The sequence below is a fragment of the Equus caballus genome, chromosome 26, assembly GCF_041296265.1.
Source record: "Equus caballus isolate H_3958 breed thoroughbred chromosome 26, TB-T2T, whole genome shotgun sequence".
Taxonomy (NCBI): Eukaryota; Metazoa; Chordata; class Mammalia; order Perissodactyla; family Equidae; genus Equus; species Equus caballus.
Window position 1 is genome coordinate 42,163,293 of NC_091709.1, and position 21,382 is coordinate 42,184,674.

The 21,382-nt window shown below is 39.5% G+C and overlaps 2 protein-coding genes across 7 annotated transcripts in view; both read right to left on the reverse strand.

Annotated features, from left to right (window-relative positions):
- Positions 1 to 8,026, reverse strand: part of PSMG1 (proteasome assembly chaperone 1) — a 35,623-nt gene extending 27,597 nt beyond the window's left edge. For 5 of the 6 annotated variants that reach the window (XR_011432872.1, XR_011432868.1, XR_011432869.1 and 2 more), the window contains exons 1-5: positions 7,769 to 7,990; positions 6,393 to 6,499; positions 5,093 to 5,244; positions 3,283 to 3,345; positions 468 to 666 (exon numbers count right to left, since the gene is read on the reverse strand). Coding sequence is in view for 1 of the 6 variants with exons in the window: in XM_023630163.2 (XP_023485931.1) it covers positions 468 to 666; positions 3,283 to 3,345; positions 5,093 to 5,244; positions 6,393 to 6,499; positions 7,769 to 7,902 (655 nt within the window). In the remaining 5 variants the exon portion in view is untranslated. Of the gene's footprint in view, positions 1 to 467; positions 667 to 3,282; positions 3,346 to 5,092; positions 5,245 to 6,392; positions 6,500 to 7,768 lie in introns of all 6 variants that reach the window. The other variant, XM_023630163.2, reaches the window with a different exon arrangement.
- Positions 8,027 to 8,802: 776 nt separating this feature from the next.
- BRWD1 (bromodomain and WD repeat domain containing 1) overlaps positions 8,803 to 21,382 on the reverse strand; it is a 129,565-nt gene continuing 116,985 nt past the window's right edge. The window contains exon 42 of the mRNA XM_023630166.2: positions 8,803 to 12,134. Within this exon, the coding sequence (XP_023485934.1) occupies positions 11,743 to 12,134 (392 nt within the window). The 3' untranslated portion in view covers positions 8,803 to 11,742. The remainder of the gene's footprint in view (positions 12,135 to 21,382) is intronic.

A 21,382-nucleotide genomic window follows, 5' to 3' on the forward strand; every position in this document is an offset into this window, starting at 1 on the left:
TAATTAATTATATAACATTAACTACTGGAAGGTAAATGACAATCTGATTTTGATTTAGTGCTAAGGTATAATTAGTAACATAAATAAAAATATTAAAGCAACTACCAAGATTCAATATCTGAAACTTCTATTTTGACAATTAAAACATACTTTACCAACCTTTCATACACCAACAATTTACATCTAACACTGGGTTGCACGACGGGTTATCAAAGACCAAAAAGAAAGAGAGCAACTGCGAGGCACAGCCGCCAAGAACTCTGAGCTGCTCTCACATAACTGTGTCTGGACCATTTTAAAACTCAAACCAAATATAATGCACTAGCAACTACAGATACTGAGGATTAACGGCAATACACTGGAATCATCATCAACAAACTACCTCAAAAAGCTCTCTAACAGTCAGGTAACAACTGTCAATAGGCACTAACAAGGTACAACGTAAACGCCACGAACTGTAACCCCACCTGCTGCAGGAAGGTCATGCGCGATATTCGGCTGTTCTAGCAGCGAACAGCACGGAGGCTCTTTGAAATTCTGTGTTTTCAGGGCTTTCAGGAAAGGAGAATGAAGGCTGCTAGTGGATTCTGAAGTTTTATAGTCGGTAACATGTCGACATGTGAGAATAGTTACTTGCATGTTCTTCCTTGGACAAGAGCCAAAAACCTAACAAAATTGATTTCAAATTAAAAAATATATATATGATTTTGTTACAGACTAGAAACGTTCCTCTAGTTGTTTATCTAACACCGCTCACGGTAAGATCATACCTTGCAGGGGTGGGAGTGTCCCTGGAAAAACAGAACACACGCTTTCCTGTCCCCTCACCTAATTCGATCTTGGATCTGCTCCCTTCTGGTTGGGCGACCTTCTCTAAGTCAGGAACCAAGGAGAGCACCACCTACCTAAGGGAGCTGCGATCTGGAGTCAATGCAGTCAGGAACAAAGACGGCCAGAGCAGCTGTTGTAGCAGCCAGCAATGGCATCCACAGCAAACGAGTGGCTCCACTATGAGCCCCTGTCAGACGTCGCGTTTCCTCCCCTCCCACCCGCCGATGATGTCTGCAAATGATTTTTGTGTGTTTCTGTAAGCGCTACTCACAAGCTGTGCTGAGAACAGTGTTACATCAGTCAACGAAGATAATTCCTGTTCTGTAACGCATGTGGTGAAGTGTTTACAAACACTTGTTAGAAAGATGTTTCTCAGACGCCACTTGCAAGCAGTGTTGAGAACAGTGTTATATTAATGAATGGAAGTGACACCCATTCTTTAATGGATATAGCGAAGTGATTAAGATCTCTTCTAATACAGCTATTTCTAAGAATGCTACTTGCAAGCTGCATTCAGACAAGTGTTCTATTGGCAAATGGAAGTGACCCTCTTTCTCTAATGCACGTATTGATGCGTTCAAGAACACTTTAATACAGATGTTTCGAAGAAGGCTACTTGCAAGCTGCATTCACAACAGTGTTATATCAGTGCAAATGATTCTTAAGTTCACTTTTAAGTTACTTTGATTGTAGGCAAGTTTCAATCACGCTAGACTTCAATGCCCCAAGTTTGTATTTCATGGATTTCCAAGGACCCTTCCAGCTTTTAAAATCTATAGTGATGTAAACAAAGAAAGCAGATATTTTTTACAGAAAAAAGTAGATTTTCGGCCACTGCACACTGTTTGAAAATATTTTATGAAGAGAATGACTTCAAATAACAACACAACTGAAGATTTTATATTATGTGCCATAAATGATTTGTAAAACTAATTTCATTATATCCCAGCTTTGTAAATAAACAGGGAAAAGTTAACACCATATATGTTTGTGAGCAGGTACATACCATTTAAGAGCTACAACATTATCCTCCCTATAATACTTATAGTCTGAATCCACAACACTTGACAACTCTGCTAGACTGCGTGTGATTAACAGGATTACGTGGCTGACGTGAACCAAACAGCAGAGAGACCCAAAGAGTGCTCCCAGGGAAAAAACATTGACTAAAAAACTGTGTTTTAGAAATACATAATTGTATATTTTCTCAAGCCTAGAAGAGAAAGTTGTTCCACAGTACAAAAATAATACAATATTTTTGATGTAACAGTCATCCCACATAAATTAAAAAAACAAATACAAACAAGATCTGATGAAAGCTATGGACTCTCTCCCCAGAAAAACGCACATGGGTACACAATATAAAATCAAGTATACAATTATCAGAAGGGTCACAGACCTTCTTAAACAACTAATTTAATAAAATGCATTTAATAACTTGCAATAAATATTTCTAAGTATGCCAATCTGGTTTAAAACAGGTATACACAAAATTTCTTTCCTTTTTTTTTTTAAAGATTGGCACCTGAGCTAACATCTGTTAGCAATCTTCTTTTTTTCGTCTTCTCCCTGAAGCCCCCCAGTACACAGTTGTATATTCTAGTTGTAGGTCCCTCTGGTGGTGGCATGTGGGACAACCGTCTCAACATGGCCTGATGAGCGGTGCCATGTCCATGCCCAGGATCCAAACTGGCAAAACCCTGGGCCACTGAAGCAGAGCACCTGAACTTAACCACTTGGCCACGGGGCCGGCCCCAAAATTTATTTCTAATGAATTTAATGGTAATACCTATATAAAAATATACCGAGGTTTAAGCTGAAATGTTGCTAAGATGTATATAAAAGGCCTACTTCATTTAAAAATAACACAACTGCCGAAATTATGATTATTCTCTAAAATTCCCAGTTGAGTTAAATTCTTCACTGAAAAATTTGTTTTATTGGGCACATACTATGTGCACAATTTTCTCACAAAATGAGGCCTAAATTGATTCATCCTAACGCTAAGAAAATGGATACAGTATTTGGAGTCTGGAGTGCGTGGCAGCTGAGTGCCAAGCGTCTGACTCCAGTTCACCCCTGCTCCTGCCTCGCACCCCACGCTTTTCCAGCCTGCAGCATCAGCACGGCCATTTCTCATCCTCAGCTCTGACCTTGTTCTCTTCCATGCGGGTAGCTTGTTTTTCTTCCAAAAAAAATAAGAAGGTGAATGGAAGAATCCAACTATGTTTTTATGCTTCCAGGACCTACAAACTTTAGCACATTGCTGATTACATTTGCTAAATGAGTTTATTCTTTATATTCTGTAATAAATTCCTACAATATTTTTAAGAAAAAGTGAATACTTCCCCCGCTTCAATATTTGACTACATAGGTTTAATAAAGACACTGACCCCTTAAAAAGTGGCCACTCGTGGCCCTAACAATGTCTGGTCTTCATGTCTCTCTTACCTTTTCCAGCCACTGATACTGCTGATCTTCAGCAACGTAGCAAGTGCACTGACAGAGGAAAACCTGAAAATCACATTCCAAGTCTGCTGTCAGGTCAAATAAATTTTACACACACCCCAAACTGTCACCATATACATAGCATGTGAAGCCTAATAGGACACTTAGAAAACACCTGATTTCTTGAATTTGCTATCGGCTTATTTTCCTTTAAAATATAAAATTTAAGAATCAAGCCACTATTGGTGGTTATTATCAGAATACAGTGCACAATGACAGAGAAACTGGGAGAGCTGGCATGTGAGATACTGAGGTCCACTCCCAGTAAAGACTACCAGGATCCCCTTTATAAAACAGGGATGACACCAGTCCTGCTACCCTTCTGGGGGTCACAGATGGTGAAGACAAACTCAAAATACGCACTCTGTAAAACGTAAGCATTAGATAAACACGAGGTGCTATCAGAGGAAATGATAGAAGCCTGACAGCATCTCAGCCCAGTAGTATCCTACAACAGGCGAAGATGATACCGTCTCAGAAACCAAGTTCCACATGCTCGAAGTGAAATAACGTGCGATGCCACATGCCATAAAAGGATGAGATTCCTGATTATTAATGCTCACGAAATGAGATTATCTGTAGAAGTCAACAAGGTCTTCTCTTAAATACTGCCAGAATCGCTAACAGTTAATTACACCAAGGAAGCACACACGGGAAAACAGGGGCCCAAGGACAGGAGAGAAGAAAAAGACTGGATATATAATTAGCTACACACGTAGGTCCTGAACAACCAAGAGATATCTAACCAATAAATGGTACAACGAGATACAGTAACAGAAACTTCTACTTGACCTTCACAACCTAGTTTAAAGTGAAACCTTTCCACTAAGGAACAGATAAAGAACATGCTTAGTTTCTTTATTGTTTATTTCCTATAAATAGTGGATGTTTATAAAAATCCTTATGTAAACTTAAATAACTTGGGATTACATGTTAGAGAAACAAACTGTAAGTATGGCAAAATCAAATTTTACCGTTTTCTCGGCTAACATTTGGTCCTTGCCTTTTGAAGCAAGCAACACTACAATATTATAGAACTACTGACTTCTTCCATTGTTTGAAACCCTGCCCCGGGCCTTTGCTCAAGCGGTCGGCAGCCGTGGAACAGTACTCCGTCACACGAGCAGATGCGGAGACTCACCTCACCTGCTCGACACCTCATCTGCCTGACTTGTCTCCCAAGTTGCTCAGGACACTGTGTTCTCTGAATGGACCCAAGATTAGGATTAGGACAAACGAATCCAGTGAAATCACTCAGCATCAGCTACAGAATGTCTTTTGTGACTTAAAAAACCAGGACAAACCAGGTTAGGATGAACGCTGGATGTCAACAGAATTGTATTTAGAACGCATAAAGCACTCATTTGTTCAACAAACACTGACTGAGCTTCCAGCAGGTACCAGGCCTTGGCTAACTACTGGTATACAGCAACAAAGAGGACTCCCTGCTCCGTGGAGTGAACACTGGTGCCCGTTTAGAGCTGCCAGCTGAAATAACGGGTTGGATGAGGGCAAGGTTTAAACATGTAAGGTTCATGGTTTGTTTCTAACAAAGTCACTCCAGAATTTCCTAAGAACTTTACCCACACATTGTATATGCCGCATTAATATTTATATAAACAAAGAAGTGGTACCTGCAGACATAATTCCTCAGGCCCAAAGTAGCTACTAAGGAACACGGAATTCAGATGGCGACTATATAAATGACGCCTAAATAACTACTTCTTAAACATGCAAGGTAAGACCCACGTACCGAGGGATTTGATTTTAGATGATAAAACACACAAAACGCCTCTGCGGGGGACAGATGAGTGGTGTCCGTGGTTCTACACCATTCATTCCAGAGCTTAGCACAACCAACTTCTTCCCAGACCCCTGAATTCATGACAAACGATGACAAAAATGCTGTGAAAAACAATTCACATGTTAGTGTTTGGTTCTGCAACTTGCAATTGCTATTCAATAAAAAACAAGTCCAAGTTACTCTCGAATTTTAGAGCTAAAAGAGCCATTGTGCAGAAAAGGAAAGTAAGGCCCTCAAGAAGTTAAAGGCCACGCCAAGTACAGCTGGTATTGGAGCCAGGAATTGAGAAGACAGGTTTACTGACAAACTTCACCATACTCTCACAGTATAACACACTTCTGGAAAATTCTAAGTTAGCAGAACTTTATACAAATGAGTCAGTAGTCATTCACCATGTTCTTTCTATGTTCTACAAGCACCAGGGGTACCTGAGAGGGCAAGAAACCCTAACTGGAGGTCCCGAATGCCCCCCTCAGAGCCTGCAAACCCCCTAAAATTAGACAGGTTTGGGGGCGTCCTTGCACGTGTACATTGGTCTAGCTGAACTCTACTCTGTTCTAACTTTAAGCTGTCAAATGGATTCATATACATAAAGATCTTAGAACTTAAGTGCTCAAAAATGTTAGCAACTATTACCATTATTTTTAGAGTTCTCCTTAGGTTCTCAAAAGGAGTCTGTCAAATCAAAAACATTTAAGAACCACTGCTACAAGCCGGGGGGTGGTCTACAGCCTCCACCTCTGCCCCTCCAAGTCTGGCCAAAACAGGCCCAGGAGCCTAAGGAAAGCTGGATACCTCAACACACTAGAAACAGTTCCTCAGGTTTGTAAGTTCCTGAAGCCAAGAACATTTCCTTTAAATCTTACCTTTGTTTTTCGCTAGGAATGTTCACCCTGAGCTAAGATCTCTGCCAGTCTCCCTCTATTTTGCATGTGGGTCGCTGCCACAGCATGGCCACCAACAAGTGGTGTAGGTCCACACCCAGGAACCAAGCCTGGGCCGCCTAAGCAGAACAAGCCAAACCTAACCACTAGGCCATAGGGCAGGCCCCCTAAGCTTACTTTTTAAGTTTATCAAAAAGACAGACCCACGAGCAAGGACAGATTTTACTCAGATACAAAGTTACTCTGCTACAACTTTTCCTAACAAAGTAACAGACATTTGAAATCTTGCACAACGAAAAAGAAATAAGTAACTTCAGATTTTGCTCTTTTCAACAAAATGCCTGGTCATCAGCATTTCCACTTACCTACTGCATTGTTTCCTATAGCAATTATAAACTTGGAGCAAGGATATTTTTCTAGCAGAGCAACTTCCAGAGATGTTTTTGTCTGTCTTCGAAAGAGCCGCACCTCCCTAACACGAGAAACAAAAGACGAAACTAAAGCAACTTGAACATAATTGGTACCATATTATGATAAAAACAATATTACAAGCATGATTTTGTAACAAGTAAAATGCACACTTTAATTTTGTAAAGAACATAATTATAATCCTAAGAAAACAACGGATTCAGGCAATGATAACTAACGGATGAAACCACCGGATGCAAAGCTCACGGAGACTCTACAACAGAGATCAGGCTGTCAGCATCCCTAAAAGTGCAACAGCTGGGCAGAGGGCGCAACAAGAAACAGCAAGTACCACCTTCAAGGCATTCTCACCTGCCAAACACTGAACCTGAATCTCACCAATCCTCTAGAAGGAGCTTCCATCCACAGGAAAGGCGGGCGATGGACACACGTTAAATGACAACAGGAGGAAACAAGGAGACAAATCCAGAGTGTGGGATACCCTGCAGGACAACCAGTCTCCCCACAGGGTGGCAAGGAGAGGGGCTGCTCCAAGCGCTATAGGAAGCTCAAGAGACAAGACGTCTGAATGCAGTGCGGGCCTTGTCAGGATTCTGATTTACACAAACGCACTCTAAAACGTCAAGTTTGAGACAACTGGATAAATTTGATCATGGACTGGCTATTAAATAGCGTCCAAAAATTATCAATAATTTTGTTGGCGGTGAGAAGAGCATACGTAAGAAAACGGCTACATCGCTTGAGATGCATTCCGAAAAATGTAGAGGTGAAAGGCCACGGTGACAGGGACTCGCTTAGGGGTAGCGGGAGAGAAAAGAATTGTGGCCAAACCTTCGTAATTGTTGACTTTACACGACTGGGTGGCGGTGACGGGTCATTTTACTATTTTCTCCAATTTCTGTGCGTCTGGGAATAAGGCTCCTTACAAACGACATATGTTATCCATCTGCTCCTGACACACAACGCTAATTGAAGCGTGGGGCGGAGAATCAAACAAGTTTTAAGCGAGCTGTCTCAAGTCCGTGACCCGAACACCTGACACACGTGGGGCAGGAAGACAGCCCTGGAGAAGTCACAGTCCGCAGACAGCACCGCAGTCAACCTGAAGCAAGCCGGGAGGCGATCCTTCAAAGAACCTATCGGAGCCCACGCTTCCACCGAAACCGCAGCGGGCCGAGGCCCGGGGAGAGCGGGGCGCGCACGAGGGCCACGCCGGGCCCGTGACCGCCCGCTGCTCCGCTCGGCGGGGCCCGGGCAGCCACCGCAGCCGCAGGCCCGAGCGCGCCGCCGGGGCCCGCGCCCAGCACCTTACCTCTTCCGCGCCAGCTGCCGCCGCACCTCCCTGTCCTCGGGAGTCTCCCTCCTCTCCTCTTCGTCCTCCTCCTCCTCCTCCGTCCCCGCTCGGCACGGTGCCTTCACCACCTCCCCGAAGAAAGTGGCTGCCATGGTCTCCCTCCCGGCCCAACCTCGGCGCCACAGAACGGCGCACGCGCCCCGTGCACTGTCACGCCCCCTGCCCCGGCCCCGCGCACGCGCGCCTAGGCACCGCCCCGCCCCCGAGCCCCTGAGCGTCCCTACACTCCCCACGCCCCTCACGCCCCGCCTCTGAGCACCGCCCCCGCGCCTCTGAGCGTCCCTACACTCCCCACGCCCCTCACGCCCCGCCTCTGAGCACCGCCCCCGCGCCTCTGAGCGTCCCCACCCACACACACCCCGCCCCTCACGCCCCGCCTCTGAGCGCCGCCACGCCCCCTGCCCCGCCCCCGAGTCCCTGAGCGTCCCCACACAGCCCGCCCCTCGCGCCCCGCCTCTGAGCACTGCCACGCCCCCTGCACCGCCCCCGAGCCCCTGAGCGTTCCCACACCCCCCACGCCGCTCGTGCCTCGCCGCTGAGCACCGCCACGCCCCCTGCACCACCCCGGCGCATGCGCCCTCGGCCCGTAAGGCCGCACAAACCCGGGGCGCTTTCTTCCCAGGTGTGAGCTCGGCAGGGAGACCGAGGCGGGATGACTGCGGGCTAGAGAGGCAAGAGGCGAGCTGAGGGCCGGGCCCGCGAGGGGTCCGCGGGGCCTCGGGTCCGGACAGGTAACGGACCCGGGAGTAGGGGCTCGGCCGCCGCTGCCGCAGTCTGTAGCGCTCCGGAACGAGGCCACCCCGCCGCCTTTCCTTCCTTCTCTGCGTGCCTGCTTCCCTTGTCCGGTAGGGGTGACAGGGTGAGCTTGGTTTATTGAGCACCGGCTCCACACCGCGACCGCCCCCAGGTAGGTGCCGGCCCGGGCCCGGCGCGTCCTCGGGACGAGGACAGAGGGCGGATGGACGGGCAGCAAGAAATACAGTGCTTCGTGGTGTTATAAAAGTGAGACCTTTACTCTGGCAATAGGAATTCACATTTCAAAAGCTGATGATTGTCAAGCTGATCTAAAAGACTTTATGAGAATGCAAAAATAGTTGTTTTTTAAAACTTGGCAATTTAAATACAAAATTCGCTTTCGCTTTAAATAGCCTTTCATTAGTAAGCAAAGTATATAATTGTTTTTGAATTGGTTCTCTTTAAAATGTGCTGGAAGACAAAGTTCACAGAGCACTGTTCTAAGCAGGAGAAAAAAGGAAAAATTATACGACAGTTTAAATGACAATGAAAACATCCAGTATTGCAATGAAAAATAAAAATCCATTTACCTAGATTTAGTTGAGCTGAAAAGAGATGGCATGGCTTACATTCTGGAACCCTTTCAATAAATAGTCACAAAGTTAAGGACTAATTTCGGGTCAGGAAGAGCCTCTTGAGATAATCTAAAAAAATCTCAAAATTGCTAGAAACATCTTGTTTTAAGATGTGGAGAAACGATCAAAATCATTTACATAAAATTAGTATTTAGCAATTTTACACACTACTGCAAAATAAAAGATTGGGTTTTGAAGCAAAATGTGAACATTTACATACAAACAATAATAGCAAATTGCCATCGAGTAAGAGCTTAGGAAACTTTGGGTAGGGTTTGTGAGCTAGAATATACAAGATTACCAATGTGATATTTTAAAACTGCGTAAGACTCCTGCGTTAATTGGTTTTATAGAATGACTGAATTGCAGAATAAAAAGGTTGTTTGGGTATCACTTTGTCTTAGTCCTTTTGTTGAATAAAATGTAATTTTTATCAAGATCCTCCGTTTCACAAGTACATTATGAATAAATCATTTCTGGAAAGCTGATTAAAATTATAAATAGGATAATGATAATACATTTGGCTGTGGTTTAAATTCTGCATACATTTCAGAGCGAGAGTTTTACAAGAATGTTAAGTTTTAAACAAATGGTAATTTCATGCGGTTACAACAAATTTAGGCCGAGCACTTAAAAAAAGGCATAAATATTCAAATTAAATACTAAACCGGAAAAGGGATTCCATTATAAAAGGTTGATGCTACACTCTCAAGTGCTGACAGAAATTAACCCCACCACAGTAAATTTTAAATTCAGAATTGAAATCCTCTCATTAAACTGAAATAGTCAAATTTTGCATACAGTAGTCTTGAGACTTAAATATTTTCATTTTATGGTATTTGTTGAGGATATAATATACCCAGTAAGAAATTTCTATGAAATTAAGTGTAAATATGGGGACTGGAAATAAGTTTACACATTTCAGTAGAGATCAAAAATCAAACCCCGTGCACCTAAAAATACTAGCCGTTTATTAGGAATTCTTCCCTTTCTCATCTATACTAGTAACAGGATACTGGTATCAGTGTTTCAAATGGAGTATGCTATACACAGAGCAAAGGACACAGCCTCTGTAGGTTAGAAATATTCTGGCTTATACTAAGAAAAAGAAAAAGACAACAAAAAGCCTTTTTTTAAGCAGACATGCAACCACAAATTTCTTAAGTAATCTAGACACTCGGTCAATCTGTATAACCAAAAAATATGCATTACATTAATCTTTTAATGAAAAATAGAAACCCTCAGGTTTCTCTATTTCACTTTTTCAGATTTACACATGCAAATCATATATTAATATTCACAGATATTTTTAAATGGGAAAGCAACTTGTTCTAACAATTCATTTTTCCAATAGCATGTTACTATATTAAAAAGGTTTGACAGTGCGTTCATTTAATCTGGTGGTTTTAATTTCAACAAATACCTATTAACAACGAATTAAACTTCATTGCAAAGAAATTCTTTAATAGTATCAAGACCAGATTTTCTAAGCCTAGTGAAGGCCACAATGAAACAGCCCAGACATGCTGCCATTCAAGTTTGTTGTGATGAGATTGTAATAAATTTGCTCAAAGTGTTCATAAAGTTCTAACTTTTAAGGTGCTGTAGAGAAACATAAGAGGATGTCACTGTATCATCTAAAAATATGACTGTTTTGATCTTAATTTATACTTTTATCCTAAATGATTAAAACTAAGACCTGCCTCATAATGAGGCACATTTTGGCATCTCTGTAAATGCTGCTACATGAAAGTAAAAATGAGGAAAAGAAGTTGTGATAGTCACATTCATAGCTTTCATAGAAAAATATATATTCCCTGAATAAGTCATATCAAGTGGTCATCATTCAGTATGAATTCCAATATTAAAACAAAATAAGACGTTGATAGGTTTTCTCTATATTGCTCATTCCAACATTCTGCCTCACAAATCGATTATCAACATCCCCATCACTGAATCCCTGGGTCCTTCTAGTTGTTTTTGACCTGTTATAGGGACTGGATCTTGTTAAAAATATCTGCTTCAGTCGAAAGTGAGATAAGCTCAGTGGCACTTACTCTTACAATGTACCTAATGTCTTTTTCTCATTTCAGTAATGATACCATAGTCATGGTGGTCCAAATTTTTATACTCTAATGCAGAACCCTTAAAATTAACAATAGTTTGAGATTTTGAAATTTTTTCAGTCCTTGAAGTTTTTGCTACAGACCCTGTGCACTTCTCAGTATTTTCTTCCTCTATGGAACCAAGAGATTTCTTCAAGGCCCTTCCTTTCTGAAAAGGAATAATCTTAGGACAGGCCATTTGTCTTTTCTTCCCGCCTCTCCACCTACAGGCTTCATGATCTATTTCCTCCTCAGAATTCTCTGTGGTGTGTGTCTGTACCACAGCTGACTGGGAGGAAGTCATCCTCCCACTTTGACCCACTGGATTATGGCTTTTAGAAAATTCCTCAAAAGGTGCCAACAAGGGATTAACTTTACAGCTAGGAGCAGAATGCAACTGCCAGTTGACTTGTGGCCCCTGACTGTTTTCAGTTCCACTTCTACATTTTCATAGTCACTACTGTGCTTTTTCTTTCCAGGATCTGAACCGCCTAAAAAAAAACATCTTGCTATGAATATCTTCTAGCTCTTTTTCACTTTCAGAATTTATGGTTGTATCATCCTCTTTATAAACATTCAGTAATTTTTTCTTAGCCGCAGCAGAAGCATTTCGATGGGGCAGTTTTCTGCTACTCTTCCTAATCCAGACATTTTCTGGTCCTGAAATCGTTTCCTTTAGATTACTCATTATCTTTATTTTATTTGCAGCAACAGTAGCACATCTGCGGGGAACTTTCTCAGGTACCATTTTTGCTTTCAGAGTGTCACTAGGCATTTGCACTGCATCCTTCTGATTATGCATACATGTTCTCATATTTGTATTGGGTTCTCTGTCTCTAGGAACAGATTCTGAAAAACGAGTGAAAGTTCATGTAAATGCAAAAATCTTGTAACACAAGATTTTACTACTAACATTCCTCAGCAGTACATTCCTAAACAGTAACTACTTACATTGCTAAATAAAGAACATTAAGTGATCATCATCAATGATACTACACATTTTTGACATTGATATAACCTTCCATTTCCTTTATCTACAAAAGGAAGTCTTAGGTAGAAGCTAAGGCCCCTCCCACCTGGCATATTTTATAATCTGTAGGGATAAATCACTTAAAAATAGTAGCAGACTTGTAAGAATGGGCTTAAGTACCTTAAGTATCATAAAGCCACTACTCTAAAAGCACTTTTAAAAATCTGAGTTTTAAAAACAGAACCATATATAAATTTTAAGTTTTTGCTATCATTTCTAATACTCTATGTTGAACTACTTTAGAATATTCAATAGGAGTTCTGAAAGTTTTCCTAGAACCTGAACAAGGAAATGCCACCATGACTATGACGACACAGCATCAGCTTTGCTTCAAGATCCTTAAGATTTTAATTCCAACACCAGTATTTCCTTTAGTCAAAAACAAACCCATTAAATTGCTAACTAATAGATAAAATGGAATTGTATATTAGTTTTATATAACTAAAATGTGGTTTTAAGCCTATATTCCTTTTTTTCAAATATTTGAGCATTTTATATAACTGGAATTACTAAATCCTAGTTTCATTATTTTTCAGGTATTTTTTGAGCCAAGTATGTGCAGAGCACACAAAAACTAATTCTGCACGTGTAAGCATAGTTGCTGTAAGGTTCAGGTGCCATGAGAACAGATTCTAGGAACTGAGCCTAGCCTAAGCGCAAGGAAGGCTTCCTTTGAGGAAGTGCTATCCTAGCAGAGAGCTAGAAACTGAAGGGATCCACCATAGGACAGAAAGCACCTGGAGAGGCAAGTCCTTCACGAAGACTCAGGCAATTTTCCACCGTGGCTTGCCATGGATCACACTGGAGTTGTGCTGAAGAGCTGTGTGATGCTGGGCCTACAACCCCACTTTTACCAGCTTAAGTGGACTCAAATCATTTTTACGTCTCAAAGCCAGATTTTCAAATTTCAAATACAAGAATTAGTACTCTTCTAGGACATAAGTACTTCTCGATAAAAATGCACCTGAAGTCTATCAGCCACTGAATGTTAGGCAGGCCTGATCTGTTGGCAATCTAGTCTTACAGTCATTAAGAGTCGATCTAAAACTGTCTTAACGGTACACACATCTTGCTTGGGGGTGAATTTTTAGGACCCTGCCTCAAGTTTCCAGACATGTAGCAGATGTAAGGACAGTCTGTAGATCACTGAAATAACCACACTTGACATCTGAACACTCACTCCCATATCCTTTTCACTACGGATTAGAAAATAAGGGGTTTTGTCGGCTGTCAAGTAATGCTCTAATTCTGTGGCAGTGAAACTACCAACCACCAATCTTAGTAGCTTTTCCTTTTGTGAATGGAGATGTTTGCCTTCTGTCACCAAGGGCAAATGAGTACATGAAAATGGCTTCTGTGGATTAACATGTGTTTGTTAACAACATAGCAAGAATTATGAGGAAAGCCTTCCACCCTCAAAGGAAAGCCCTTGAGATTTTAGTCTATGAAACTCACTTCAAAGGTGTGCTTGTGCTTTCGCTAAGACTATAAGAGTTCTATCAAAATATGTCAGGAACTAGTGTACTAGAAGCAACCCCTCCAAAATACATCAGTCCCTTTTGCCAATTATGTGATTCACATGCTTTTCCAGTGAAATTGTTTCTAAAGATAGTTTTGTTCAATCTAAGTCACCAGGCATTGCAAAAATGGCATCTTAGCAGGCTGAGCTGATCAGCATGGCTGCGCCCCATGCAGCAGAGCCTTCCCCCCTCCTACTTGGGCTCTGTGGAGTCACACGCACACGAAGTTGGGGGAGTGATGTAAAGTGCAGGGTTTTTACCACGTCATAGAAAGTTTTCTTAGGAATTTTTAAATTATGAACTAATGGCTCTGCAAACCACCCGTAGATCCAAAGTGAATCTTTAGCACATTAAATCAATGTTAGGCGAATGCTAGAATATGATTTAATATGCTACAATAGATAAATGAAAACAGTTTTTAAAAATATGAACATTTTTTAGTACATTTGTACTTTATGGTAGGATGAAGATACACTAGTATCACACTCAACTAACCATCCACTTGCATGCTGAAAAACATTAAACAACTGGTTCATTCCCAACAACACAGCCAGTTAGTATAGATAAAGTCCTATTACAACTAAGTATTTGTTGGGCAAAATGATTTAAGTTGCAGCAATTAATTCCTTTTTGATGTAGCGATGGAAGTACCTATAGTGACCATTTAGGAACCTAGTAAGTACTAACTCTAAGACATTTTAATAAATGCTTATTTGTAATCCAAAATAAGGGAAAATAGTTAAGGTTCTACAGAAGAAACTATAATTAGGCTTTTAAAAATGCTTTAAGGAAATTTGAACTTCAAAGAAATAACTATGTCCAGAGGGAGGAGAAATGGGAATAGATTATATTGTGTGTATCAACTCCAATTTGATAAAGTTGTATCTGTAAAGTCTTAGACCATAAAATGGGAATTTCATAGAATAAAGATAAAAACAGAATCTGAGGCAGATAGACAAGTGATAATGTAGGGAATTTAAAAAAAAATACATACATGTAAGTCAGTGTTAATTTTATTACTGAGAACTTGGTAAATTATAAAGTGCTTTATTCTCCTTGAGAAAACTACAAACAGTTTTTAGAAATATATACAGGATAATTCAGAGTTAGAAGTCCAATTTATGTGTTAGGGTACAAGGTTAAAAATCTTGGAGGATACTGGTCTAACAATACATTTGTGAATAGTGTCACGTAATACTAACAAGTCAGTACAATTCCACAAGTCCTACCGTCCCAGATGGTCTTGGGTCAGTCGTGTGTTACAACCGTCACTGAGTGCTTGAGGCATTGTTGCTTTCCTGTAAATGATTCCCTATCTGGGTATGGCGGAAGACCTCATTAGTAGAGTGAAAACCTCTATCTTTAATAGTACTCCATCATAGTTTACCTAGATTACCACTTTAACTCACAAATCACTGTATTCTAAGATGGTCTGTGGTGAACAGAAACTTGGATATAGACATTGCAGTTTTGATTCAAAGCAGTAATCTCTAGCTTCTATATTTTGGGGATTATTCATATTCCAATTATGATACTTCATTATACAAAACTGTTTTCCAAAATCCAAAGTAAACTTCACATCAATGCTAGAAGAGGCATAAAAAATTTTAATCTCATCAGCATTTTAACTGGAGTATTAAAAACAAATTTGAGAATGGAAAATGAGATGAAAGAATGTCAATCGAAATGAAAACAATACGCTAGCCTATTTCGTATACTTTTTAAGTACTGGCATTATTGCTTGCCGTGGTTGGTGGAGAAATCAAATCCAAACAAAGGGAAAACCTTTTAGTTGCAAATCATAACCTCTCTCAAAAAAGCCTTTTTCAGAGCTAGTCTGAGATGTCTTTCTTCATTGTCTGCCCTTCACTGATGAGCAATGAAAAGACCAAAACTCAGGCAGCAAACAGCATTTATCACTGATACCGATCCTTCCTAAAGCCTACGTTTCCAAAAGGATCCCATCAACTGAAGTTTCTTTAGAGAATGACTGTGGTAGGATAAGGTGTTTTCTGTAACTTGCTGGGTTTAACATTTTTCTATTCTTTTCTAGGGGGAGTTAGTTACACTAACAAGTCAACTTCTACAGTATGGCACTGTCAGCTCAAGAGACTGTCAGAAATAATTGCATACTCCAGAGACGTTCTTTGCCTGTTTCCTCACTGCTCCGGTTCAGTGGATGAGTTCAGTTCAGTTCATCTATTAAGTCTCCAGCACACTCAGTGGTGGGCCCCAGAGCCTTCGACCGCTTAGTTTGGCAGCTGCAGCTAATCTAGCTCATCACTACACAGTTTTCTCTCATCTCTAGGAGACAGTTAATCTGTTACAGTCATTCTTAGGATTCTCACAAGATTTGTGATGGCTCTTGCAATTTTCTTCTAAAAATCTGATAAAAGCTCTATGAAGTATGAATTCAGGGATCTCATACTTATCTACTTAATGAACTTTTTTTTTTTTTTAAAGATTTTATTTTTCTCCTTTTTCTCCCCAAAGCCCCCCAGTACATAGTTGTATATTTCGTTGTGGGTCCTTCTAGTTGTGGCATGTGGGACGCTGCCTCAGCGTGGTCTGATGAGCAGTGCCATGTCCGCGCCCAGGATTCGAACCAACGAAACACTGGGCCGCCTGCAGCGGAGCGCGCGAACTTAACCACTCGGCCACGGGGCCAGCCCCTACTTAATGAACTTTTTAAGAGATATTTCAAAGCATCTCAAACTAACCTAGGCAGGATAAGGTACAAGAAGTAAATAACAGGTTTTCAATCTACTTTATTACTTTACTAATGAAAAGCAGCACGATCACAGACAATCCAGTGACACCCCTTTTCATGCACACCTCATGACTCCCTTCAGTTTCCCAATTCATACAACAATGTGTGGCCCTGCACTCTGCCTGCATGAGAAGAAATCACAAATGGATAAAGGATAGGGGGCAGCTTAAGACAAGAGGTAAAGATGAGTTGCATGAGAAATTGATTGCATACTGCAGACCTTACAGAATTAACCAGCTTTAGCTTTTTACTTGGGCTTAAGTAGTTTTAAAAAAAGCCTTTTGTCATTAGAATGACTATATTAAATTTATAATAAAGTAGTAATAAATTACTACTATATATTAAGTAGTAATAAATTATTACTACTTTAGGTAGTAATGGACTCAAAAACGGGCTCCTAGATGGCAATGCTAAGACTCAGATGTGGTAATGAGTTAATTTAGAAAATTAAAGTAGAGATCTTATGTGGGAGTGGAAAACTTCCTTTTGACAGGCTCCAGTATAACAGTTAGACTTTTACAGGTGAACTCAATGTGTACATACAGTGCAAGGACTAAGTATAGAGCAATACAAAAAATTACCTTCGATATATTAAAAATTAAAGATTCCCTTAGCATTCGATACTGTACAAACTCATCATGGGTGGATCCTTTCCCCGTGGAAGCACGGTGGGCAGGGCTGGCTACGGCAATCGGATCAGTCTGTAATTGGGCCTCTCATTTCAGTTAGGTCAGTCAGAATGCCTCTTTCTCTTTCACAGTCCAAATGCCATTAAAGGTTTTAATAAATGATAAAACTTACCTTAAGGTTAACTTTAAAACTAAAGTATGACCAGAAAATATGCTGTAGCACTGGTAATTAAATTCAATGAAACTATCAGTCTTGACAAATAAATACAGAGTCTATAGTTAACTTACGTGCTGCCAAAGATAGAGCCTGCAGATTTGTAGGACCCAAATGTTGTGACTGGTCCCCCTACCCATATCTCCCGCCTTCCATCAAATCCATAAAAGCAATCCTTGAGGAGATGCCAAGTAAGAGTCTTGATATTTTCCTACCAAATTAACAATATATTCAGAACAAGCTTGGCAGATTATGAGGGGCTGGTAAAAATCTCTTAACTTTGAGAATTCCCATGTATCCTTATGCAACATCTATAATTTAAGAAGACAGCTATAAAACCTTTCTTTAAAATGTGAGAAAAGACAACACAGCCCTCACCATTATACTCTTTACACTTCAATCCTTTCCATTAATTCCATTTTGAGCTAAAAGGATTAGCACTTACTAATCTAGTTGTACTAGATTTTTCCACAATGCTCCATCTTCTCCTTAGCCTTGACCAATTTATTTGGTTTGGTCTGTATGTTCCCAAATACTAGAATAGGAGACAGTCTTTAAACTGTTCAGTTGAAAATTCTTAGGGTTTCTGCTTTATTATTCCCTGATATCCACAGCAGAAGTTGAGAGGTATAACTTAAATAATAATCAACAGAAAGTTCTACAATGAAGGTGCTCTGTTGCACTCCATCATACTAGAATAACTGAATATAATTTCCATACAATATAAGAAAACTATTTAGGGACCACTACAAGATACCTGATAAAGTAAATATACTGACTTAATATCAACGAAAAGAACGGCACTGGTATTTCAGCTATAAAAGTGCAAGGCAAAAAGACCTTTTCTAGCCTTGTAGAAGTTACTCAAAAGAATCAACACAACTGAGTAAAAAGGAAAACCAACATTACTGCACACACCTTTAACAATGTTCTTGCATTCTGATACATAAACCTCTCTTTTTTTCAGGTGGCACAATCAAATTCAATTTGTACTAACAGAAGAGGTTAAAATCCTTTCAATTTAGTTTTTAATACCATACAGTGAAGTTAATAAATTCTTTGTTCTGATTATTAAAAAAGGACAGAAGAGGGACAGGGAATGTAGTATGGACCCAGTGTTATTCTAAATAATAATTTTTACTTAAGAGTAATTAACCAGTGGAATGCGAAGGATTTAGTGACGCGTCTTATTTTTACTTTTGGATAGTAGTACCTTCAAACAATATTTTTATTGGTTTGTTTTATGTCTCCTTTTTCCATGTGCACTTCTGGGTTTTGAAGTGCCTTTTCCTAAAACTAAGTACTTTCTCCCTATTTTCTTATTATAAAAGTAATTTCCTTTTTAGGTACAACTCTCCACTATTCAGAAAAAACCTTTTGTGTTGTAACTTAGGAGCTGTAAGTGCTTTATCACTCTTTCCAAGGATTACTAAATTGAGAGAGGATTTAATCAGAGAGTTTCCCCTAAAGCAAAAAAGGGAGAATGATCAACCTAGGAATTATCTGAAAATGGGATAAACTTTTCCTTTTATTCAGAAGTTACTACACATTGTCAGTATACCCTTTTATAATAAGTAGGTTATGAAAAATATGCTTTTTAAACTTCACCTTTTTAAATGTTTGAAATCGTTTTTTTCTAATATGCTTGATAAAATTATTCTTTCAAAGGAATCAAAACTCAAATCTAAACACCTCAAACCTTTTTTAACCATAAATGAATAAAATCATAGGACTTTGGACATACATAACCACAGTAGTCTTTTTTTCACATACACCATTAAGTTACTTCAAGTGCAATGGAAAGCTGTAGCACTTACTTGTGGATCAGTTCACATTCAATGTGTAATCTTTTGTCTTTTTTCACAAGATACACACCGATCCCAAACATACTAAAGTACACCTGTGCATTTAATCCCTGCACGTTTCGCGTAAAGTAGAAAAGAAGTCAAACATGTTCTAGTGCTCAATGTAAACATTTTGAACTATTAATTATTTATTAATTTTCCTTAAAGGTACTTAGGAGTGTGTGTCACATATTCAAAATTAACCTTAGGAATAGCACCATGACCAAAAAAACCCATAAAAATGAGTCTCTAATTCCTTAGTTTTACTTCAGAACTTGAGAAGCTACCACTGTCAACCATGCTTTCAAAGTCACCAGGTCAATTCTTGTTTTTTTCAGATGAAACCAAAATACTGCTTCTATACACCAGGGTCTAACCATTTTGTACAAAATGAAAACAGTAATTGGTTGACCAGCCAATCAACGACCAGTTAATTCAGTCCAAAAGATAAGAATAGTTCTATTGACGAAGCCTAAACGGTCAAAATATCACTTTACCAAAAGAATTTAGGTATTTATGAATGTATTCCATATTTATTTATGGATTTTTTTGGTACCTTTTTGCAGATGATGGTAAACACGGAGTTATAACCCTGAGAATAGATATAAAACAGAGAAGCTTAAGAAGCATTTAAATAAATTAATGGACAAGACATCTATTACCATTTCTTAAAATTAGGGAAGTAAAGAGTATGCCATTAATTTTTTCAGGTCAATAGTTAAGGACAATTATCCTAAATCAATCTGTCTACTATACACTTAACGTGAGCTTTGAGAAGAAGAGCATCATAGCTTTGAAGTGGTGATAGCTCTCTAAACAACCAAAGGAGAGGTAGGTATCCTGCTTATCTAAGTTGGTAATGTCCAAAAACATCCTTTCCCTTACATCAGAATAGAAAGAGAAAGTACCTTCTACCATGTCAAGTGGAACAGATAACTAAAAAGTAACAACGCTTAGGAACATTCTCTAACACTGATATCAGAATCTGATGCTTTTCCTTATCTGCCACCTGAAGGATACAGAGGAGAAAAGGGTTAATTTTGTCTGAAACCAAACAGTTAGGGCCAATAAATAACAAGGTGGGAGTACTGTAACATACACCTTAGCTACAAAATATGTAAACCATTTGAATCAAGTCCATCTTCAGGCACAATCAAGCTAGAAACGGGCACCTATACTGTTTGGAGTAGCACAACCTATCAAGTAAAAATATTTGGCTCAAAAATAAGTGTACTATGGTATTTGATGATGTGACACAAGTTTCACTTTAAAGGGATTCCAAAATTATTTTCCCACAACACTTGACAGTTTCTTAGATTTAAACTAGAGGTCACTCAGAAAGATACACTTAGTTGCCCCAGCAAAGAATGCTTGGGATTGCACATGGCAGCAGTAAGCTAAAACGAAGAGATGAAGAATGACATTGAACTATTTTCCTATATAGATGAGATTTGTGATTGCACTTTTAACAAAACTCAACTCTACAATTTCAATAGAAATTGGGGAAAACTACATATAATTTAAATACTCTTTTAGCCCCGTACACTCTATTAAAGAACACACTTTTCCTAAATCTAAGGCACACAAACTCCTCTATTTCACAGAGTAAGACTATGGAAGACCAAGATTTTGGTTAAATCCCTTATATGGAAACCAGGAGATCTTGGAAAGACAAATTATATAGCATTTTGTTAGTGCACAATTTAAAAAGAAAATGCTAGGACTATGGTCTGGCCTTAGCGGTTTAAAATATACAATCAAAAATATTAAAAAAAAATAATTTACCAGCACTTTATAAATTCAAGTTTATAAAATAAAAGTGATATTTTCCTTAAAAATAAAGAGAGAGAAAGACTCAACAGCATTTGGAAAGAAAACTGGAAACCATTTCAATGAAGATTACTAAATCTGGTATAATGCATTCTACTCAAGTAGCCAGGGAAAGAAAAAAAAAAAGTGGTAGGTACCTTGCCTACTAATCATGGTTACACCTCCCATGATTGTAATTATGCACATAATATTTATGGAGAATCTGTAAACATAGGTCACATAAAATTGTTACACTACAATAGAGCTGGGGTTAGAAACTA